At 33.9% G+C, this 26319-nt stretch overlaps 1 protein-coding gene across 1 annotated transcript in view; it reads left to right on the plus strand.

The window, feature by feature from the left end:
* Positions 1-24382, plus strand: part of LOC138712033 (A disintegrin and metalloproteinase with thrombospondin motifs 7-like) — a 453002-nt gene extending 428620 nt beyond the window's left edge. The window contains exons 11-19 of the mRNA XM_069843422.1: positions 2831-3040; positions 7486-7591; positions 9265-9392; positions 10878-10998; positions 12668-12794; positions 17617-17734; positions 20943-21205; positions 22032-22708; positions 24192-24382. Of these exons, the coding sequence (XP_069699523.1) occupies positions 2831-3040; positions 7486-7591; positions 9265-9392; positions 10878-10998; positions 12668-12794; positions 17617-17734; positions 20943-21205; positions 22032-22708; positions 24192-24319 (1878 nt within the window). The 3' untranslated portion in view covers positions 24320-24382. The remainder of the gene's footprint in view (positions 1-2830; positions 3041-7485; positions 7592-9264; positions 9393-10877; positions 10999-12667; positions 12795-17616; positions 17735-20942; positions 21206-22031; positions 22709-24191) is intronic.
* Positions 24383-26319: the final 1937 nt, after the last annotated feature.

Consider the following 26319-nt stretch of genomic DNA (forward strand, 5'->3'; position numbering starts at 1 on the left):
GTAAATAGATTTCATTTTTCTTTAGCAAAATCCTCCATTTCACTCATTATCTCGCTCAAAGCACTTTTCACAGACATTCTTCATATGTTTCACACACATCACTTCGTAGCACTTGCAACAATAGGCATTTGTTTTCTTGTCCTTCTTCCTTGGGCATATTGGACATCGTCCTGGCTTCGGTGCTCGTTCCCGTGATGTTTGACCTTGGTTTTCTTCGGTAACTCCTGACAACTTTGCTGCTTTTGCTCGTAGATCCTTGGTCAAGTACTGGGAATTGACTCTCTTCCGGATTCCTGGTTTTACCAAACACTCTCCCACTTCACGTAGAAACATTCTGCGTATAACTTCATGACTGGGGTTATTAGATGAAAATATTATTTGTGCATTTATTCCGGCAATATCTAGAAGGCGAAAGAATAAAGCCAGGGGCCATCATCTGCATCTTCTTGAGGTGGAATAAGTAGCACACATCTCATCTGCTGTGTCCACTCCAGCCTTCGTCATATTATACATTGTTATTATTTCTGGCTTCTTATCATCACCAGTAGTAGGATCTATTGTATCATCAAAGTGCATTGACGACAAGAGAATTACATTTTTTTCCTTTTTTCGGTACATACGAGACTGCCATAACATTTTCCCTAAAAGCAAATAGGCTGCTCTTTATTTCTCTTTTCTGTGTAGAAACCAATTCAGGTGGAAGTTCCTTCTTGTTTTTACGGAGAGTTCCAACAAGTGTAAGTTTTTTTCTTTGTAATTCATCTACCAGAGAAAAGCTGCAGAACCAATTATCTGCCGTCACATTTCTGCCACTTCCTTCTATCGGTCGAACAAGCCGCTTCATAACTTCTGTTGGAGAATGAGAAACTTTGTAGGGCCCTTCAGGTTGTTTACCCAAATAAATTTCCATTGTTTGTGTGTACCATGTTCTTGCATCACATGGTAAATATTTTCAAGCCATATTTAGCTGGCTTGCTTGGGATGTACACCCGAAAAATGCATCTCCCTCTGAAAGGCACTAATTGTTCATCAATTGTTGTATATTCGGAGAGAGAGTAATACTTTTCACAATTCTGCAGAAACAACTCGAAGATTTCTCTAAATGCAGCCAGATTATCGAGGTCTCTTCTCTGTTGTCGGTCTCTGATGTCATCGAATCGTAAAGAGCGTAATAAAAAAAGAAATCGCTGCAAATTCATTGTCGCATGGAATATTTCAACACCAAATCCATTTTTATCCCATAAGTCTTTCAGATTTTGGTGCCCTGACCTGTAGCATCCCGCCAATATTAGAAGACCAATCACAGTTTTTATTTCGTTCTCATTTGTTCTCTTCGCATCTCTTTCTCTTGAAAACTTTCCTGAAATACTATCTATGTAAATGTTTGTGCAAGAAGTTATATGTCTTATCATGATATCATCGATAAACAATGAAAAACACTCAAGAGGCGACTTAGCGTTTTTAGCAGCTGTTTTCACACCGGGAAGATGAGTGATGATATTTATTTTCCTTGTCCTAACATTTCGTGGAGGATGACATTTGTTCCATTTGGTTTCTTTATCTTTTCCAATGTAAAAGTCATTCGAGATTTCTGAAGCCACAGACACTTCACAATCTTCATTATCGCCTCTTTCACTGTCACTAACGCCAACATCATCTGTTTCACTTTCGCTATTATGATTGAGTTCCTCACAATTATCAGGTTCACCAGAATCGGATTCACCAAAATTTTCGATATTAGTGTCAACTTCTACCAGCAATTTACGAATTCTAATGACTTCTGACTCATAACTACACATTTTAGCACTATTACAGAACAATAGGAATACAGTACGAAAGCACCTTGTCACTCGTAAAACAACAGGTTACAACTGAACCCTTACATTCACAGAGACTTACGCTTTGCGATCGCGTGGGGATTCCAGGAGTCCCCATTAAGGAAAAATGCTTGCTATTTCAGTACCCTTAACGGTACAACAGATTTAGTTTTCTTGAAAGAAAGGTCAATGTGCTATTGAAAGGTACACAGGATGACAGACACGTAGGATTAGTATATTTCTTTTAACAATTCTTGGAAGTGGTCTGGGGATTCCTAAACACCCCACGCGACTACTTAAGGGTTATTTATAAATTTTCTGAAAAAGGCTAAATCAGCCACTAGTGTAGCACAGTCGGCAGAAGCGCACGCCTACTGATCTAGAGCTACTCTCGGGCGTGGGTTCGATTCCTGCTTGGGCTAAAATGCTATCTATCTCCGTAATGTATTCAGCTATTTGCTGACAACACGTGTTCCGCTATGTTTCACTATGAATTTCCTCTTCTTACAAATGATGGGTAAAAAGCACGATGCTGGTTGTATATTTCAGCAGCCACATTCCAAAGATGAGGTGTATTCAGTATATATTGGAGAGAATTGTCTCCAAGGTTACAGGGATTGCAGATTTTAGATTAGTTCTATGGATGTTTGTGACAGGACAGTTTAAGAGGATATGTTCCAAATCTTCTTCATTACTGTTGCACCAGCAACAACTACTGTAGTCAACAAGATTAAAGCGGTGAAGATACTTGAGCTAAAATGCTGACACTAATGATCCTGATGATGCCAACGATGGTAGCAGCAGCAGTAGTAGTACTGATGATTATGATAGTGATCATGATGATGATGACGAAGGCAACGAAGTGATAAATACTGTAGTTTTATTGCATATTATCCTGGCATTGACTTTGATATTACTATCAAACAATCAATTCTCGATCCTGAATACAAAGCAAATAAATTGTAATTTAAATTTTATCTATACTTCTAAAGTGTTTATGTTTCATGTTTCAGTGGTGTCTGAACCAACAATGTGTCACCATAGGTGAGCGTCCTGAAGCAATCCATGGTGGGTGGGGTAACTGGGGTCCATGGAGTGAATGTTCTAGAACTTGTGGCGCTGGAGTGTCCATCACGGAGCGTCACTGTGATCACCCTATACCAGCATTTGGAGGAAAATTCTGTGTTGGAGAACGCAGACGATACAAAGTCTGTAACACAGAGGTGAGCAATAAATTTCCTTAATACTGTAACATCAGTTTCATTGATTCTCCAGTGGTACAAGGGATTAACAGATCAGCATTGTTTTACCTTCGTCTTCCCTATAGTTGGTATTCAGATCTTTTTATTTTTTTTTTTTCAGATAATTCTTATCAGTACTACATCTGCTTCCTTATATATCATACATTTATCTCTTATGTACCTAGTTTATTTTGCATTATATACTCTGCTAGACAGTCTTTTTCCTAAATATATTGCATTTTTTGTCAATTTTAGCAATGATGGACAATTTGTATCAAGAATTTCAAGTGTTGAGAAAATTCTCGTTCACTCGGTGTTTCGAAATATTCTCGAGATATTGGTTCGAAGCTAAAACATACTCTTTGCATGTCAGCTGCTTGATTTGAACTGCTCTGTATTCAATTCAATTCAATTCAATTCAGTTTATTAAGCCATTAAACATACAGTGATAGGCTTCGTCACAATACATTTGAAAATACACATATAATTGAAAACAGTAAAGTTTAATTAGAATGAAAACACAAAACATTTTGAAACTGTAAAATTAATGAAAACACTTCACTCTTAATGTAATATTTGTAACTAAATGTAAATAACCTTATTTATTAAAAAACAATTTCGTATGAATTTATGTTAAGGAACTCATCTACAGAGTAGATAGGATTAATTAAAAGCCAATTATAAAATCTAGCTTTGAAACTATTGGTTGGTAACTTATAATATTGACTGGGAAGCTTATTATATAATTTCATCCCCATGACAGAAAAATTTGTACTAGTTTTGTGTAATCTACAGTATGGAATATTAATTTGTTCACTATTTCTAATTTCATGATCATGTATATTAGCTATTAATGAGTAATTGTCTATATTTTGTCGAGTGTAAAGGACTAGGTCGTGTATATATATATATATATATATATATATATATATATATATATATATATATATATATATATATAAATTTATATTTAATTTATATATATATATATATAAATTTATGACAGTTAATATCTGTGATTGTTTGAAAAGAGGTCGACAGTGTTCAAGATAGTTTGATTGACATAGAATTCTAATGGCTTTCTTTTGCAAAATCAAGACACTCTCAATTTTGCTACCATTTCCCCAAAAAATTAAGGCATACCTAATTATCAACTGAAAGAACGAAAAGTAGGCACATCTTAAATAATTTAGAGAAACGCAAGTCACTAATTTCTTTAATAAATATATAACGCTTGATAATAATTTTGTGCATTTATATTCGATATGTTTTTCCCATGTTAAACTGGAGTCTATAAAAAGTCCTAGAAATTTGGTATAGTTTTGTACATTGTCCTTTTTTATTACATGATTTAGGGTAAAAGTTATGTTGATAGTCTTTTCTTGATTAAGTAAAAAACCATTAGATTCAAACCATAAAGCCATCTGTGATAGAATATCATTGGTTAGAGCATGTAATTCATTCAGAGTAGAGCTAGAACATAAGAATGTAGTGTCATCAGCTATATAATGTACAGTAAAGGTACATTTTATAAAGTCCAGATATTGTGAACAATCTTAGGCGTGAAAATGTGTGTAGGGCCTATTTGCTGAAATTATACAGTACAATTTCTGAAATGTGATTGTGAAATAAAACCATAAAGAAGATGAACATAATCTTAGAAAGAATTATATTTTGTTTATTTATTGTGGTAAAAGCATTTTGCAGAGGAAAAAGTCAGATATTTTAAAAATTTGCATGGCAGGGAATATTTTTAATGCATAGTTATAAAATCTGTGAAACATATTTAATTTGGTATAAGTTACTATACAGGTAACCTCGCACCAAAATGAAACTGGTAATAGATCATGAGAGATTTGAAAAATTTAAATAAGTTTTTTCTCTAACATTCACTGTTTTAGAGGAAATTGTTATGTATCTATGAAACATTTGACAACATCGCTGCTGCTACCATAACTCTAAGCAAGTGCGGCCTGCACTCCTTACCCTCCCCTCCCCCTCTGCTGTACTCAGTCGGTAACATGCGATGTTCTCTGTGTTACAAGATTTATTTAAACGATTTCTGCTATTATTCAATTTAAATTCATGGCTAAACGGTTTAATTTGCAAAAAAAAAAAAAAAAAAAAAAAAAAACAGATTCACGATATTAACTGTTCAGATTATTTTTACTTATTTGCTTGTATAGCACTCAGCCATTTCTCTCGGGCCATTACCACAATTGGACAAAGACTATTTTTTTTCCTGCTTAATAGTGCTTCATCAAAGGAAAAGTGTAATAAATAAAAGTATTGTTATATTTAACATGTAGAATCACCTCTTTAATTTTAGTGCAGAGGTTACCATCCATCCTGTATATTTAACCCTCCACAAGCTGACCTGATATGCACACACTGTAAGCTAAGTGGGTATGGGGTACAAAATGGACCTCGCCAACTTGCCAAGAGTTAATGTACGAATTCGAAACCCCTCACTTAATTGCTTATAAATGAATTTCGTGTTTAAAAATTACATAAAAGAATATGTTTCAACCTCATGTTGATATCATCGTTATTCTAGTGATCACAGTTTAAAAAAAATATCTGAAACCTCATATTTATGTCTAGTCTAATCTTCTTTGAAATTTGGTTCTTCATTATTGTTCTAAAATGAAAGATCCCAGCAAACGTTTAAGATACTTTTTTTACAATTGAAGAGTCCACTGCAAGAATGATGGATGTCATTTGGAATACATTTTGTAGGAGAAGCAATTGAAAGTTTGAAATGCTTAGCGCTCAAAGCTTAACTGTGATTTTCCGATCATTACTGGACAATGACTATCAGTGTTAATGCCATATAACTCTTGCAGTGGACTCTTCAATTATAAATTGTAGGAGATGAAAAGAAAAATTCAAATATCTTGGAGCAACAGTAACAAATATAAATGACACTCGGGAGAAAATTAAACGCAGAATAAATATGGGAAATGCGTGTTATTATTGGGTTGAGAAGCTTTTATCATCCAGTCTGCTGTCAAAAAATCTGAAAGTTAGAATTTATAAAACAGTTATATTACCGGTTCTTCTGTATGGTTGTGAAACTTGGACTCTCACTCTGAGAGAGGAACATAGGTTAAGGGTGTTTGAGAATAAGGTGCTTAGGATACTACGAGAGGAGTTCGGCCAGCGTCGTGAATCGGGTCCCGGCATAGCTCAGTTGGTTAGAGAGCACTCAGCGCACACAGCTGAGAGGTCCTGGGTTCGATTCCCGGTGCCGGTACGAATTTTTCTCGTACTTAATGGTATAAAAACAAACTGACTAGTCATACTAGTCGAGCAAAATATAATGAGGTGGGCGAGACCTCATTCATATTTGATACGCTTAGGAAAATATTTGGGGCTAAGCGGGATGAAATTACAGGAGAATGGAGAAAGTTACACAACGCAGAACTGCACGCATTGTATTCTTCACCTGACATAATTAGGAACATTAAATCCAGACGTTTGAGATGGGCAGGGCATGTAGCACGTATGGGCGAATCCAGAAATGCATATAGAGTGTTAGTTGGAAGACCGGAGAGAAAAAGACCTTTAGGGAGGCCGAGACGTAGATGGGAGGATAATATTAAAATGGATTTGAGGGAGGTGGGATATGATGATAGAGATTGGATTAATCTTGCACAGGATAGGGACCGATGGCGGGCTTATGTGAGGGTGGTAATGAACCTTCGGGTTCCTTAAAAGCCATTTGTAAGTAAGTAAGTAAGTAAGGAGATGAAAAGAAGACACTATTTACGAGTAAATTTAGTATAGTGTACCTATGAAAATAAATTTTTTTAAATTTATTTTTATGATGTATTGAAATATCATTAATAAGCACAAATTAATAAATAAATGTGTAATATATAAATATTTTAATTTGATATACTCTGTTGATTTTGTAATAGCTTCCATTGAACTGCCTGGGTTTAAAAATAAAAGCAACTACCTAACCACAAATTCAATTTATACCATTGGGATTTGAACCTGAGTCTCCGCCATGGAAAACTAACACTCTAGCAATTTGACTGACGATGTGTCTCATCCCAAAAGTTGTTTGAGTTTTATTTTAATGAATATGTAACATTAAAAATAATTGTATTAATTAAATTATGTTAAAGTTTCAGAAAAAAGAAGTTTTCATCAAAATTGAAACCGGTTTATTGTATTTGACGATTCGGTATATTGAAATGATTTAGCTTCAAAATTAATTATTCCTCTTAGCGATTATCTCACGACAAAATATAGTGTCGGTATATGTTTCCCTTTCCTAGCAGTTACAAAACGATATTACAGTAACAAGCTAGAGCAGATGATGACTGTGGATGACCCCAAAAAGAGTGTCATGAGTTTGAAATTGTAAATAAAACACCTGCTCTTTATTGGCATATAAATGTTTATTTTTCTTTCAGCCATGCCCAGATGGGACACCAAGCTTCAGAGCTGTCCAGTGTTCAAGCTACAATAATCAAGAATTTCATGGGAGAAAGTATACATGGCTTCCTTACTTCGACAAATGTAAGTACTTCTCTCAGCAATTCTCATCAATAACAATATTATATTCTTTTGAGTGTTTATGATCGTTCATTTTAATCTACAGCTAATGTACCATACCAATTTTAATAAAACTGCAGTACAAATATGATGCCACTTGACATCACAGTGCCCTATCTTATTACCTTACTATCCAATATATTACTGTGTTCAAATTGTTGTAGTTGAATTAATACAGTATAAATCAACATAGGATCCTACGTGTTTGTACAGTTACGAATTTTAAATAAACATACTCTACTGGAAACGTTTCGAAAATTAATATTAATAACTTTCGGTATTCACCCTCCTCTTAGTAGCTGCTAGAAGTATTGCCCATCTTGTGTGATACATAATTCACAGAACCTATTTTATTGAACCTACTCACTAAATGTAGTATTGTTTTTTACACGGAATTGGGTGGCCAGAGGATTTACGTCTGAAGTGTCAAATTTTGAAAATGTACATACGAAAAAAGAAATTGTATGTTAGAACAAGTGAAGAGTTTAGACATAATTCTCCTGACTTCCTAGTTTTGTGTGGAAAAACAATACGAAATTTAATTAATAGGTTTAATGAAACAGGTTCTGTGAATGATGTGATGTGAATGATGTATCACACAATATAAGAAACACTTCCAGCAGCGACTGTGAAGAGGTTGAATACTGGTACTGGATATTGTTAATATTACATACCAGTAGTACGTAAGTTTAAATCTGACAAAGCACTGTGAATTCGCTGATGGAAGCAGTGGCAGTAGTTATGGAGACCTGCCACTGGTTGGCCGACAGAAGCCCCAGACGTTTGCTGAGACTCACTGCATTATAGGACAGTGAATGTAAACTTCAAGGGCCGTATTCATAGACATTTTTAGCGCGAGCTTTCGGTGGATTTACAGCGTTTTTCGTATTTATAAACCAGTGTTAGCGATAGGATATGATTTGAATTCTGTACTAGTAACCAGTGGATAGCCAGGGCTAGCTTAGTACACTCGTAGCGCATGCTGCGAAATGTATATGAATACCACCCATAATGTTCTAATAAATGGCAGACCACTATAAAAATATAAAATTCTATATATACATGAAGTCCTTTAAATATTAACAACTTACTATAAGAAAACTTTTTTTGTTTTTTCGGAAAATGTCTATCAGAGCATGAAGGCAATGTGAAATGAAACAGATACTGTGTTACAAAGTTGCTGTGCACCACCTAGGCAAGAAGCAATTATTCACATTCCCCGAGAATGTTGGTACTGCTAGTAGATGTATGGTTACAGAGCGAGAATTAGGAAGGGAGGCAAGACAGAAGACAGGGGACTTCCAGTTAGACAATGCTACCAACCATTTATTGGTATTTAGCTGCATCACTTGTTAACCGAGTACATTGCGACAGTTCTAACACTCTACATTCATTATTACACTCTAATTAAAATGTACATCTTGATTACACAACTTTTAACATTACGGTATATTTATAATGATCACTTTCACTTGTTAAATGTAAACTAAATTTGTATGAGATCCTAATACTTGAAAAAGTAGGTACATCACTGTGAGAAATATTCAAACCCTAAAGATGAGTATGAAAATTGCATTTCCACTCATAAGTTTGCTGCAGCAAAGATGTTTACGTATATGTGGCATTTATATTTACAGCCGAACCCTGTGAGCTGTATTGCTCGGACACAGAGGACACAATTATTGTGCCTTGGGGAGACTCAGTGCTGGATGGAACCCCGTGCAATGTCGGTACAAGGGACATGTGCATCAATGGCATCTGCAGGGTAAGTAATATAAATGTAGGTACCTACTATAATGTTGACTGATATTCATGTGTTTATTCAATCTCTGAAGCAGATAGATTTCCATTGTTGTAATGAAAATTATGTAATGTCATAAATAGAAAAAATCTTACTTACAGTTTTTTATTAAAATATTTCTTTCTTGTTTTTCATCATCATCATCATCAGTAGGAGCAGCATCATTAGCATCAGAATTAACATAATTTGTATGCCTCATTTATTTTGACCTGCTGTTCACATTTTATTATGCTTTTTTCTTTCTTTCTGTATGTTATATATTATGTCTGATTTCTTCTTACTTGTTATTTACATTTTATTATTATCTTATTCAGTTTTGTGTGTAAAATTGTAGTGTACTTTGTAAATTCGTAGTGTTTTTTGTAACACAGATTTTACTCCTGGTTGAGTGTTAGAGAAGGCCGTATGGCCTTAACTCTGCCAAGTTAAATAAATCATTATTATTATTATTATTATTATTATTATTATTATTATTATTATTATTAACATTGTCATAGGTTATTCCAACATACTCATCTCCATCTTCTGACCAATATTCTTGGGTAATATTTTTCAGTAGTCAGATATTTTGCATTCCTGACATGTGATCTTCCAATTATTTCTATATTTTGAATATGTCGTCGTCGTCCTCATCATCATCACCATCATCATCATCATCAACAACAACAACAACTACATGGATTAGGCTAACCAGTCTGTTCTGACAGGAGTTCATCATTTTCTTCTTCCTCTGGGATTTATACTGAAGGGCTTCTTTGGTATTTGGTTGTCGTCCATCCTTGATATGTCTTCTGTCCAGTTGTGTTGGTAGTCATATATCTTATCATCTATGCTTTGCATTCTTGATTTTATCCATAAGCGAACATCCTTTCACATATCTTAAATATATCATCTCTGCAGTCTGTATCCTACTTCTTTCTTTTCTTTTCATTACCCAGGTTTCACTCCCATTTAAAGCATGCTGGGTACTGTTAAAGTTTTGTACAATTTTAGTTTCATTTCTTGTCTCATCTTTCTTTTGATAGTTTCGCATATGCCTAGGAATTTTGTTAACTTTAGGATATTGATGTCTTCATCTTTCCTATAAATAATATCATAGCCCAAATATTTAAATTCGATACTTGTTCAGTTGATTTGATTTTGAATAACTTATGTTAATATAAATATATGCCAAACTATTTCATTCAATTTAAGGAAGCTATAGAAATTGGAAATAGTTTCATGAACTAACTTCTGTATTTGAAATAGAGCACAGTTCAAAGATTTTGAACTCAGATTTCAATGAGAAAAGAAATAAATGTTTCTCTAATTTTTTTGAAATTATAAAAATATGAAATTTAAATTTTAGCTTTATGACAATTCTCAGTCCAAAAAGATGCCGATATTACAGTATTATGATAAAGTGCAATTTAGTGATTTGTTTAATGTTGTGTCCAATATATTCACCAGCGGGTAGGCTGTGATTGGGAAGTGGACTCTGATGCCAAGGAAGACAGATGTGGTGTTTGCCACGGAAATGGGAACGAATGCAAAACTCTGAAAGGACTGTACACCAAACGAGAAGGATCAGGTGGGTTTTAATAGATAACTGCAGTTTTCATTGAGGAACCATTTTCTTGTTTTTAGGTAGCAACCTTTTAATGCGAAGAATCACTTATTTCTTGTTAAAAGATTAAGTTTGAGCATATTGACATAGGGTAATTATTTAATCTTGATGATAATTATTAAATAAAAGATTGTTGGCTTATTTCGCATTGCTTCCAAACTTGACTTGGGAAAATACATCAATTCCATTCGCTATATTCAATTAAAATGAAAGATAAACACCCGAAAGAATTTCATATTATGTAATATAACTTAATTTTACCTATAATTTTATTGTAACAGGATTTGTCATCATGTTCTGTGCTAAAAATGTCTGTATAGTTTCTGCAAGTGATAAAAATATTTAAAAAGGGTTCCAGTGTTAACTTCTGAAGTTTCTCCTCAATTCAAGTTGAATTTTTTAGTAAATAAACAACTTTAACAATTACGAAAGGCGAAGCAATATTTAACATTTTAACAGAACTGATTCTCCAGTGTTATTCAAGTAGCATCTCATTTTCTTCTTCTTCTTTCACCTCTTCTGTTCATTATAGGATTTGATTCTCAAAGCCTGACTATTAATCGTCGTGTAACCACTTTATGAGGATGTTACAAATATGTCGCACAACCCCACACTTTGAGGAACAGACCGTAGTTTCGTCTAACTTTCAGAGGTTATAGAAAACACAAAAAATCGTCCTTATTTAACCTCTCAAACTTTCTTCTGTTATCTCTTATCTACTTCTCGCAATCTGAATGCTGAGGTCGGATTCTGATGAACCAAGAAAGGTATACGAAATGATTTATGAAGTTGACGTGCACTTATGGAATTTATATCTGAGGTCATTTTGAATAAATAAAGTTCATGTAAACATTGTTATGGTTTCTAATAATAATTAACAGTTTGAATATTAAGAAAAGAAGTAGTAATATAAATAATTAATGAAACGGTAAAAAATGTAATATCATAAAAAAGACTCGCAAGAGTTTTATTTCATTAAATGACAAATAGGGTCGTGCATTTACAATGCACTAGAAACCTTGTTTCTTTGAAGTTTCAAAACATTATCATTGTTTTATCCACAGATAATAAAAAGAAACAATAGGCCTACCCTACATGAGATATGTAAGGTAAATTATTCCGGCATAAAAAGATGTTTACAGCAGATTTTGAACTATTTCGTTTCCCACATCAATGCATCTTGTAGCAAACAGCTGACCATAGAGAATGCCCATACCTATTCGGATGGAGACGATGGAGGATAAGCCTACATATTATGAAGTTGACGTCAGTGCTTGCACATTAACAGGTGGTTTTGGTTTTGTTTGTATGATTTGAGAGTACACTGATAACAGAGATTCGTATTTCTTCTATCAATAACCAAAACTTTGTCATCTTACAGAATCATGCTACTTCTCAGAATCATAAACAACTGCGTACCTATTCGGAATCTGATCCATATTCATATGAACTTTATTAAAGAAAATTATCAGAGAAATAAGTTTTCAAAGTGCAGGTCAAACTACATGAATTGCTCTGTATATTTAAAAACTGCTATTTGTAGGAACTTATGCAAGAACAATCTGTTTCATAAGTTTCTTCTAGTATATGAAAAACAGCGTGCTACACAGAAAGGTTTCTATTTTTTGTATAGGTTATAAGGAGGTGGTGGTCATCCCTGCTGGCTCCAGAAACATTAAAGTTGAAGAGGTTGGCAACTCAAGGAATTATATTGGCATTGGGAGTGCCACCTCTGGGAGGTTCTACCTCAATGGGAAACGGTAAAGCTCTGTTTCATTTTATTAAATGTGTTTCAGATTAATTTATGTCTGAGCAATAATGGCTGTATTTTCTTTACTTAACTGGTCCCCCAAATCACTTGTTGATACTAGAAACAAGTACAGTTTGTAGTGACAAGTCCATTTGATTGAAATTTTGTAATAGTAATGAGAATATTAACTTTATTTGAATCTTTGATATTCAAAGTTCTTATAAATGCATAGGTTACATAACATAATAAGTACAACATTTAAACAATTTTATCAGAACAAGGTTTTCTAATAAGAGTATTTATACTTATAAACTACTGGTATCTATCATTAGGATATAAACACATACATACAGATTACAACAACACTAACACATTCGGATATCACATTATGACAGAACAAGAAATACAAACTTAGGTCTACCCAGAATAGGAGACAATGTTCTATCTCACATTTTTTCATTGCAATCAAATGAGAAACGATTGATTTCAGCTTATTTAAGAGGTAATTAAATGTTTAGTCAAGCAGTACTTATCATCACTTCCATTCCTTAATGCTCTTATCTTATTGCATAACCAATCACTGAATACCTGCCTATATTTGCACACCACACACTAATAACTAATTAGTCAGGCAGATGGTTTACCAAAGGCTGTTATGTTATTTTGACATTTAAAGAAATCATACAGGAAATGCTTCCTTTATTTCTAGTTGCGAGAAAATATGGAAATATCATTTCAGAAAATGTAGAAATCTGGGAGTTCATTTTTGTGAATCAGAAGATTAACAGAATTAATAGCTATTTAATAATACATCTTGATTACCGGTACACAACTTTTAACACTGTATCACTTTGGAATATGTATGATAAGAACTTTCTTGTGTTAAATAGGTCGAAACTTGTTAACAAGGTACGTTAATATTTAACACAAGAAAGTTCTTATCATGCATATTTAATAATGTTCAAAATTGTTTCGTAATATTGCTTAAGCATGCTCTATTAAATTCAATCCCTCTCTTAACATTGAGTATGGCGTTATGGTTGCTATATCATACTGTAACCTCGTTGTATGCTCTATTACTTACTACCTTTGGAATGCGATGGTATTTTATATTTTGTGTATCATTCTTTCTCGGAAACTTTGATCTCAATATTCGTATACATACAATTTTCATATTTTGAAGTTTGTGCATATTTCGACATTAAAAATATTTTTCATGTTTTTTTTTTTTTTTTAAGCGAAAACTGTTTTCCAGTTTTATGGACTTTGTAGTAATTATTTACTTTAGCTGACAGTGTCTTTTCTGGACAAAATTTATTCAGAACTCCTCGATTTTGCTTGGGGAATACATACAAACTTCTAAAATTGAACGAAAAGCAATAATGTTCAATTTATCTATTTAGTTTATACTTAAAAAATATTTTTGGGTAGACTTCAGTGAATGGTATAGTTGACAACTGAAGTTGGTGAGTTTATTTTGATGTTTCTTGTATCCTCCTGAGTCTTGAGAGTATAGTATACAATACCATACTTCATACATGATTATGATGTAAGATGTATGTGCAGAGGCCCGAAGTATAGTATAATATAGGTACCTGCTTTTGTGCCGTAACTGTAACCTGTAGAATTTTTTTCTACATTTTTCCTCATGTCAGTGACTTTTTTTTTAAGTGTAGAATTATATTGAACTTTAAAAATCATCATCATCAGCATCATGGATTGAGCCTTATAAGGCTCGTTCCGGTCTCATTTTTTTAACACTGTTGAGCCCATCTTGTTTTCGGTCTACCAACATTTCTTCTACCTATTGGGTTATAGTTCATCATCAGTTTTGGTATGCGGTCTACTTCCATTCTTTGTATATGTTGTTTCCAATCGTTTCTATATTGTTTTATTCTGTCTATTAATTTAAAAATGCTTAGTTCCCTCCTTATATCATCACTTCTTTTCCTATCCAATAAGGTGTAACCTGCTACAGATCTCAGAAATTTCATCTCTGCTGCTTCTATTCTTCTTTCTTCTTTTTTAGTCAGGATCCAAAATTCAGATCCATAAAGCAACATTGGCACTGCCATTACCTTATAAAATTTAATTTTTGTTTCTTTCCTAGTACTTTTTAGGGATCTATTAATGACACCGCATACATAGCTGAATTTATTAATCTTGTTTTGAATATCTTCATTCTTCATATAAGAAATGTTGCACCCAAGATAATTGAAACAATTTATCTGTTCAATAATTTTTCCTTCCAAGACAATTTTGGCTCTTAATGTATCTGCTCCTCTAAATGCTAAAATTTTTGTTTTATTAATTGAAATGTTTAAGCTAAAACTTTTACTCATATTATTTAATTGGAATAGAGCCCTCTGTGCCCCATTTTCAGAACTGGATATTAAAACTTGGTCGTCCGCAAAGAGCAATGTATCTACGAATATATTTTTTTAAATTTTAAAATGTTCATTTAAATCCATCTGCCAATCCATTACGATTTTGTCAATATAAATATTAAAAAGTGACGGTGAAAGTGGACACCCTTGTCTTACTCCTTTATTTATTGTTGCTGCTATATTCTTCCTTTCCATTGATGTTCCAATTACAATTTTATTTTGAACGTATAAACTTTTAATTGCTGATATTAAATGTTGTGGGATACCTTTCTCTTTCATTATGATCCATAGTTTGTTTCTGCAGACATTGTCAAATGCTTTTTCATAATCCACAAAATTCATGTATGTTGGTAGATTATGTTCTCTATGTTTCTCTATTATTTGATTTATGGAGAATATACAATCGGCACAAGATCTTCCTTTCCTAAATCCATTTTGACTTTCTGAAAGCATGTTTTCTATTATGATATTAAGTCGAGCTTTTAATATTGACGCATATATTTTATAGCATGTATTCAAAATGCTTATTCCTCTATAATTAGAGCAATTTTTCTTATCTCCTTTCTTATATATTGGACATATTTTCCCTACTCTCCATTCTTCTGGTATGTGTCCGTATTTCCAACGAATGTTCATCAAATCTAATACTCTGTATTTCAGTGGTAATGAAGCATATTTTATTAATTCACTATTGATATTATCTGTTCCTGGGGATTTTTTATTTTTAAAATTATTAAGGGCTAATAATAATTCATCAAAAGTAATAGGATCTACGTTTTCATCTATTTGTGTTAAAATTTCTTCTTCTGTTTCTTCCTTTTCTGTCCAAAGATCCTGATAATATTGTAGCCATGTTTCTTCTGGTATCAGATTTAGTTGTAGATTATCTCTTTCTTTCTTACATAGATGTGTTAAAATTTTATAAGCTTTATCCTGTCTGCCATGAATATCATATTCTATATCATTTATATATTTATCCCAGGAGTTTCTTTTTATTTTCCTAACTTCTCTACGGACAATTGCACATTTATGTTTATAGTCAATTAAATTGTCGTTGGTTTTTTGATTAAGATATTTTATGTATGCATCTTTCTTCATTTTGGTCAGGTTTGCCATATCCTCATTCCACTTTAAAAATAAAACGACAAATGTCTCAGGACTCAGAAGGGTATGGGCGTTGTGATGTGTTAATGAACTGCCCATTTTGTCTGTGCAAAAATAAAAAACAGCAGATTAAATCAAGTACAGTAGTTCTGAATAAATTTTGTCGAGAAAACGCTAAAGTAAAGAATGGTAGTCTGAAGAAGATGAGGAATATTAGCAAAGTGCTTCAAGGACATGATGGTGATGTGGAAGTTAATCTTACCATGTTACTAGATTATAAGTTTTGTTCCCTCACTTCATACAATGTAGCTAGAACTTTTTCTATGCACAAGTTTATTTTTACGACAGACAATTTCAATCCTGAAAACGTGAAAAAGATTGTGTCACGAAGTTTTATATAATAATGAAAGAAAATGAATTCTCTGTATCAAATTGGTTTTAGTTGAATTAGCAATAGCCAATAAGACAGTACTGGTAACTAAGAAATTAAAGTGATTGTGATTTTTGTTTATGCCCAATAATTTGAATACATCCCATTTTATGGCTAGTGTTTTTAATGGGATCCTATATTATTGTAAGTTTGCCGGGTCTTCAGCTTTTAGTGCATATTTCGGCATTTTAAGTGCATATTTGCATGCATGTTTTAGAGCTTTAGTACATATAATTCTCAACACTAATTGTGATATTACTGGTACTTTAAATATAGGCTATCAGAAATATAATTAAAGTGATTACGTATCGAAATACATACTGTACGTCTTAATATTAAATTACAATCAAAGATAATAAGGTGAAACAGAAAATGTTTTTGCTAATTTGTTTGCACATTCAGTTTTCTTTGAGGCCACCCTAGAGCACGTTCTCTATGTTTTCAAATTTACATTAGTACACTGTCCATTTTTAATTATCTTCGGACAGTTACTTGAGTTTTGTACGTAACAGTAGTAAAATTCTGTTAGGTACTTTAATTCAGAATGAGGGGGAAAGGAACTAGTCATCCTACCCCATTATTTCCTGGCCTAGTTGCCTCATAAGTGATGCCTTGTTGGTATCACTTGTAAGGTTCAGATCTGTCTTCGGACAGTTGACTAAACAACATCAACAAGAATTCAGAATGTGCATGATCCAGTTTGATATTATTCTTTACTTTTCCCCTTAAATCATAATGTATTTCAGAAACTTTGTTGAAGAACTGCATGTATATTAAATATTATTTATTTTGCGACATAATTGCTACCTTATTTGAAAGTAAAACAGACAAAACCCAGATTCTCACTTTTTACTTACCTTCTTTTCCTCCTTTCTTATTCTCTATTAAGGTACATAAATTTGTTTCCACAGGCAGATCACGCTTGCAGGAGAATACCAGGTGGCAGGCACACCTGCCCTTTATGAGCGTGAAAGAGACTGGGAAAAAGTTCGCATCCCAGGGCCGATCAAAGAGGATATTCTAATCTATGTAAGTACGATAACTTTGTCTGGCATATATGCCTACATGCGCACAACAAAGTTTCATCTTTCGTGTTACCTTTTCCTCCAGGGGGATTTATAACATACCAGAGGAAAGGTGGGGACCGGCCAAAAAAAAAAAAAAAAAAAAAAAAAAAAATAATAATAATAATAATAATAATAATAATAATGGTAATCATTCAGATCTTATTTAACAACAACAGAGATAGTCTATGTAAAAGGGATCATAGAGAAATGAGGACAATTAAAGAAATAAAGTTTCAATTTGCTAAATTTGTTTTAAAATGTTAATATTGGCATTTACTTAAAAATGTTAATATTTTTATGTAAAAATATGCTTCTGAGTAAAATTGTCACATAAAGCCGGTATTAAGTGTTCTTTTTACATAAACTCCCTAAATTTAGTACAGTAGGCCTAGTAATTACTCGCCGATTAAATTAGACAAAATGCTTCTTCCGGCAGTTTTTCTAAAGTTTTTAAAGGTCACTGATATGAGCTTCGAGGTCATTTTTTGAATTCATTTCACACAGTTTACAAAATGCACCACTCCGAGTATGACTGAAATACAGTCAATCTCATCGTTTTTGGTATTTGATTTCGCGTCCAATCGTTTTATTCATTGACTCACCTCTAACAGCACTAGATGAAGGTAACACAGATGGGATTACAGATCTCACTTTCACTTAAAACCAATTGAGAATTTCCTTCATTAAATACGTAAGTAAGATAACTTTGTCTGGCATATATGCCTACATGCGCACAACCAAGTTTCATCTTTCATGTTACCTTTTTCCCCAGGGGGATTTATAACATACAAAAGGAAAGGTGGGGACCAGCATAAAAAAAATAGAATAAATAATAATAATAATAATAATAATAACGGTAATAATTCAGATCTTATTTAACAACAACAGAGATAGTCTATGTAAAAAGGAACATAGAAAAATGAGGTTGTCACATAAAGCCAGTATTAAGTGTTCTTTTTACATAAACTCCCTAAATTTAGTACAGTAGGCCTAGTAATTACTCACCGATTAAATTAGACGAATGCTTCTTCTGGTAGTTTTTCTAAAGTTTTTAAGGGGCACTGATATGAATACCCCACCTGTTTTTTTTTTTTTTTAAGAGCTTCGAGGTCATTTTTTTAATTAATTTCACACAGTTTACAAAATGCACCACTCCGAGTATGACTGAAATACAGCCAATCCCATCGTTTTTGGTATTTGATTTCGCGTCCAATTGTTTTATTCATTGACTCACTTCTAACAGCACTAGATGAAGATAACACAGATGGGCTTACCGGTTCACAGATCTCACTTTCACTTAAAGCCAATTGAGAATTTCCTTCATTAAATATGCAACGGTATATCTGATTGAGGTTCTATGTACATCTATAGAAATAGAAAAGAAAGAAAAAGAAAGAATGATATTAGTTCAGACATCTTCATTAGAGCTAAATGATCCTTCGAAAACTTATGATTACTTCAATTTAGTACTCGTGGTATTCCTTTTCTCTTATATTTAGTTATTGTTTTATAATTAACAAAGATTTCTCATATATCAGTCATATCTATATCACTGGCATTTGTTTCAGTATGTAGGTAGGCTATATCATGTAACAGTGCAGTGGCGGCTGATTGACTGAGGCAAGTGAGGCCAGGCCTCGGTCACTTGGCTTAACTGAAATCAAATTTTGTGTTTTTATATAATGTATTAGTTATTTGAATGTAGAATTATTTGAAAACTTTGTAGTTTATATAGACATGTTTTGCAGTAAAATTTATTCCTGAGGCCAGGATCGCTTGTGAGGTCTGGCTCATTTTGCAGTACAATTTGTTCCTGAGGCCAGGATCGCTCGTGCCAGGTCTGGTTTCTGCATTTCGTATATTTTCGCGGGTTTTGAGGTTGGGCTTGAAAAGCTGTAGCTGAGGCACAATTCGTCTGGCCTTGTTGCCTAGTCAGCTTTCACTCCTCCCATCCATGGACTTGTCTTGAGGATAGAAGGGTGGGAATAGCGGTTGTGACTTGTCATCCTAAATAGGCCATAAATAACATAAAAATTTCCGCTCTTTGGCAGGCAGATACCCACACTGTTCTCTCTCCTTATATCTCAGTTTATGGCTTAAGCGAGGGTGTTGTACTATTGTACTTCGTAGTAGAGTAGTGAGTGTGGTTCAATGTTATTTGTTTCGGGAAAATATAAACACAAATGCGAGAAATAATGATGATATAGTTAATTCATTGTTAGAGTGTCCTTTTTCGAGAAGAAATAATATTGAAAGAAAGGAAGTTTTAAATAAAGAGATAGCTTACCGAGATACCTACAACATCACTGACAATTTTTCTGACAGATAATCTTAAACGCAAGTTTCTGTTGCATCTTGATATGGGCAACATAAATTGTTAGGTGGTAATGTGGTGCAAAACAAACTTTTCTGTTGGCCTTGTTTGTTGCTGTCAAAAGAAAAAAAAAAGAAGAAAGGAGAATTTCAACACAAACTTCTTCAGCTGAGCATAATATGTGTTGCTTCATCACACTCAATCACTGAAACAAACTCACAGCATAACTTATTTGGTGAGTGACACTATTATTTTTCATTAATAATAATAATAATAATAATAATAATAATAATAATAATAATAATAATAATAATACAGTAATAATGATATTAATAATAATATAACAATAATAATTAATATCATGAATAAACATTTCCTATTGGAGGCATTTAAACTATGGAGTTGCATCTGGCTTCACTGAGAATTTTGATCACCTGCCGCTACTGTAACAGTGTCAATTTATTGCTTATTTCAATAATTTGCTTAAATGTGATACATATTTCAATAGCCTTTAATATTAATTTTGTATAATGCGCTCTAAAAAAAAAACATGCAATAGTCTTTATGAAAATGAAACATACATTTTCTTATTGTTTGAATCAGTAATAATTGAAATAATTGAAGCACTCAAGTGAAGAAGAAATTAACAGAAGAAATTGTTGTTCACACGGGAATTAGACAAGGTGATAGTGTAAGTCCTATTTTCAGTGTTAAAAATAATAAAATTATAGAGAATGTAAGAATGAAAGGCAAAATATATCATCTTGAAATTGGATAAATAAAGGTATGTTATACACACTATGCTGTTATAATAACCGCACGGAACTTGGAATAGCTGTATTTTGTCTAATTCCAGTTGATATATAGAGGAAGATATCGGAATTTTGGACTTAAATACGAGTACACAGTACCTAAGAAGAAACCTGCACGAGTGCCAGAGTACAACTGGATCTTCTCAGACTGGTCATCGTGTTCTGCAACATGTGGCGGTGGGACGCAAGCACAGCATCCAGTGTGCCAAGAGAAGGAAGAGGGGTCGGTGTCAAATGAGTTCTGCAACAGTGAGGCCAAGCCTGATCTGCTTATGCGAGTCTGCAACACTCACCCTTGTCCTGCCAGGTAATTGCGCCCAGCATTAACCCTCAACTGGTATCTATGGGTCAATATAGACCCATATGGATAGATATTTAAGTTTTCTCCTTTATTTTCTTGTGTTACAATGGCTCTGTATATAACATCGCTTGTCACCTCGTATGTTTGTATTACATAATTTACATTTAATGTTCCCGTCATTCACTTCAAAATTCACCCAAATTCCGCTGCAGAAAATATGCACCTGAAAACCTTCAACCTTTGGCATTATTATTCAGCAGGTACACTGTTTACGCATGCTAAGGTAGTGACTGGCGAATGGAGTATTCAGCAGGTACACTGTTTACGCATGCTAGAGTACTGACTGGTGAACGGATAGTCAACTTGAAACCACCGTAACGTACCCTATTGGTCCCCAATATTACAAGCCTAATTATTTTAAATTTAAGGGGGCTTAAGACAGTGGTAGTGATAGTGATAACATTAGTAATACTGATGACTGTGATGGCAGTAGGAGTAGTGAAAACAGTGACACTGCACCTGAATGTGATGCTGACATGACTTGCTCAACAGTTTCCGATATGAGGTAGGAACAGAACACAATTTTTAGACATCTGGTAGCAGGCTAGCATTACTAATAGGGGTCACTATCGCGAACTGTAGGGTCGCATCGAATTCCTGTCAGGTTCCAAGATTATAGTCTTCAACAGTAGTTCCTAGACAGATTTTTCAAGTTCCTGAAAAGTTAACTTCCTTTCAAAATAAACAATTCAAGTGCAGTCCCAAGTCAACTTGATTTAATATAAAATGTTTCAATTGCAATTATGATGTTGGTGTTGAAACTTGTGTGCAGGTGGTGGATTGGTCCCTGGCAGCTGTGTCCTGTGACGTGCGGAGAACATGCAATGCGCAAGCGTACAGTGATGTGTGTTGTGCTTCATTCTGAGGGTGACGACGGACGTGAGATGGCACTCCCAGATAGAGACTGTGAAGGCCAGAAGCGCCCAGAAGAACAAGAACCATGCCCCGATCTGCCACTGTGCGCAGTCATCTCAACAACGAGTCCCACCCCCGAATTCGTAACAGCCTCAAATGCAGTCTCTACTTCTACATCACCTCTCCTTGAAGACTTTGAGGATCTTAGTGAATTAGAAGAAGATGACTTCAAGGTGTTAAATGTGAATTCCAGTACAGTGTCACATGATGCAGATGATTCACTGCAAGAAGATGAAATTCTACTCAACAGTATTACGACAGTTAGAACACATGACAATGTTGTTCAATTTGTGAGAAACGGTGGGAATGCCACTACAAACACAGTGCATGACAATGGGAGGAAAGACGAGCGAGAGAATGTGGGAGGGTGGACCGTGACTCCGTGGGGATCATGCTCTGTCACATGTGGCACTGGTGTCCGGACCCGGAGTGTTCTGTGCCTCAAGCAAAGAGCAACCTGCGACTTCAATGCAAGACCTAGCGTCTCTGAGTATTGTCACATGCGACACAACTGTGAACAACAACGCAATACAGGTTAATGATCAAATGATTACACTACAATCATAACATAAAATGCATTCCTTCTTCACGTTTCTTTGTCTCTCTTCAACTTCTCAATATTTTATGTTTCTTTGATTATGTGCTTATGTATGAAATATGTGTGTGTGTGTTTTTTCAGATGCAGTGCTTGAGGAGCATGAGTTAAAAATCTCGCTTGGTTTGATTACCGGTACTTGTTTGGGATTTTTCCCCCTATGATTTCCGTAATTGTAGAGTGAATGTCAGATAATTTCATAGTAAATCCTCGGTCTCATCTCATTGTCACCATTTCCACCGACACTGGACAAATTCGCAATTGACACAAAGATGTTAAACAATATATTTAAAAAAAAAGATTCACCCATTCACCTGTCTAGCCATCAGCGTAACTCAGATGTCTGCTAATCCTGAGCTGTGCTTGGAAGTGTGTTCGATTCATCCTTGCATTGATTACCTGTTGCGTATTTTTTTTCCTAATTATAAGGCGAATGTTAGGTAATGCAATGCTGAGTCCTTGGCCTCATCTCGCCAAATACTATCTCACTATCATCAACAACACTAAACAATGTACCATAGTATTTGATACAGCACCATTAAATAACAAACTAAAAGAGTGACAGGGGATTTGAGGAAATCCCGACGATTGCATGCAATGTATAATAATAATAATAATAATAATAATAATAATGATGATGATGATAATAAATTAACACAGAATATACTATTAAGAGGAGAAATAAATAACTGTTTTTGAGCCACAGACAATTAGGATACGTAACAATTAATAAATTAGTATACTGTATAATAAGCACATGAGAATATCCCGTATTTGTATTGTATTGTTAACAGGGGGTTAAATAAATGACCTTAGCCTTCAATCCTTCGTGATTGTTAGAATATTCCATAAATATTATTGTTATTTATCCATCTGTAATTGAGTAATGCCAACCTTGTATTAACTTCCAATATTTATGCATCTGTTTCGCGTCCATGTCAAAGCACAACTCAATAACATTATTATTTTTAATACTTTGCAACCCCCTATGGATTATAATAAACTCTTCCAAGTAGGTTAGGCATATACATAATGCTTACTCTTCTTAACATATTATAGCTGAGTTTTCGTATTTCCATAGTGATCGTTAATGTAAATCGAATATAGAATTTACATGTCAGAGATCACCTATCTATATGTACGTATACTACACTATTAAATTAGTCTACTCTGACAATAATTGTCATCTTTCATTTGCATTGCTTTTGATTTATAGTGAAGAAAATATGTTATATATTTTCAACTCATAATGTTATAAAATGCATATTTCTTCTAGTTGGTAGAGTTTTCATGATTTATGTATTGTTGGGATATTTTATTCCAAATAGGAATGTGTTGTGTGGCTTTTATTTCGCTACTATTATATGATATCAATTACATATGGATGGAAGATATACGATACTTGATATTGTCCTATGACAGGTTGGAAGTCAGAAGCCACAGCACCAGACTGCGAGGATCAGCTGCTGCCCAGTCTGTGTCTCTCCTTCAAGCACATGTGTGCCACTTCCTGGTACATCCGACTCAAGTGCTGCAACACTTGCAGATAGCATCCTGTACAGTGTAGTTATCTACTCTACTCGTAATAAAACTTGGATTGAAGTAAAATATAATTACTTCTGTTCAATTTTACCTTCATCACTATCAATTCCATCCCTCTCCTGAATACTGTTATGGAGGTTTCTCACTGGAATAATTCACAACTGCAACTGAATCAAAATTGAGTTGTAGTTGCAGATTAATTTCATTGAAAATTCCTGTCTGTTCGCACCAGAGCAACTTTTGGTTTAGTAACTACAAATTCGATATCATTTTAACTTGAATACATCTATAAATTTGGTCCAGTACTAGGATACCAGTACCATTTCAGAAAGTCGACCAACACTTTTTCAAGCGAGTTTTGTCCCCCCTATAATTTTTAAACTACACAACATATTCCAATGAAGTAAACGACAGTCGACAGATGAAAGATCAATGTAACCAACGTGACCTTGAGTTGGAGCAGATGACATTATCTAGTGATATGTGGGAGAGGGAAAGTTGAGACATTAATTGGCAGATGGCATGGCAGCTGAGGCAGTGTAACTCGAGAATGCGAAGCAATAGAACTTCCACAGTTGTGTCAAACAATTCTTAACGAACTCAATTGAGCAAAGCAGCTGACAGGTTAAATTGAAAAAATTCGTGGGTGAATTTGAGTGGAGAGAAAATTCGCAATATATAGGCACATGCAGCACAAATGAGAATGGGCGTATTAGGAAGATGGTTAGTTCCAGGAGTCCCAGCACAGCGAAGATACTATATCGAGTTTTCATTTTTTTTTTTTAAAGCTTGTGAGTACCCTCCACAATTTTGTACATACAAATAGCAATTGTCAACTGCAATCACCAAAATACACAACGCACCCACCCACTTGCTGTTAACTCAGTTGATCAACTGAAATTGAAATTGAGTTGAAAGAGTGGAAATGTATCCATCTTATTTGCATTGTTGTATTAATAGCAACTGTAATTGCGTTGAAGTACTGGTACAGTTGAACTGCGGTTGAGAGTTGTTCCAGTGAGGAACCTCCCAAAGGATATCTTTGGGATATGAAGAAAATTCGTTACAAACTATAATAGTCTAATGTTGGTAAAATAAACTTTGTAACAGACTGAACAGCTGCGAAATATGTGCCCCTTAGTTTCCAATTTGTGTGTTTCTTCTCACTGTAACTTTAGTTTATGCTAGAATTTTTTATTTATTCATTTATATATTTATTTATTTATTTATTTATCTATTTATTTATTTTTTAATTTGTAGGTTAGTATAATAATTTATTTCCAATTTACACTTCACACTCATTTCATTGTCATGAGACATTTCTTTTATTCTGCAGTGGTGGTGTTATCCAATAACGGAATTTTGGACATTTCTTTTGCAGTATCATCAAATGTTATTTTCATATTTTATTTTTTTCTACTGGTCCCTCGCGTATCTTATTATGATTTTTCTGTTGGTCTATTAACTCATATACTGCATATGAAGCATGCAATGCTTTTCCAGAAACGGAAATTTTAATGAAGCAACATAGAATTTATTTTGAGACTTATAAAGACGTTCAAAATATTCTCTTGGTTTTGAAGCTATTTGAGAATTATTACTAATACGTACTTTCTAAATATCTTGTAAATTTATTCGACACGATCAACTAATTTCACAATCACTTCTGCATATATGGCACTCAAGGAAATAAATTAAATTAATGAAATTGAAGTAAATAAAATTAAGAGAGATGAAATTAAATGAAAATGAAGAAAATCTTGTTGTTGGCCAATGCTAAGGATTTTGGATTTCTTCCATTCACCTGCGAGTGTCCCAATAGTATTTGGTGAGCTGTGATAGTAAATCAGCATCTATTTTCTTTATTGCTGGGCATTGTAGCAAATGTTTTTTTTATCCATAATGAAGTTTTGATTTCTACAGATGATGCACTGTACATGCTGGTAGATATTAATTCGATGTAGATGAGAGGCGAGACAATCTTGTCTGGTTATTAAGCCAAATATAG

This window comes from Periplaneta americana, chromosome 13 (assembly GCF_040183065.1).
Source record: "Periplaneta americana isolate PAMFEO1 chromosome 13, P.americana_PAMFEO1_priV1, whole genome shotgun sequence".
NCBI classification, from domain to species: Eukaryota; Metazoa; Arthropoda; class Insecta; order Blattodea; family Blattidae; genus Periplaneta; species Periplaneta americana.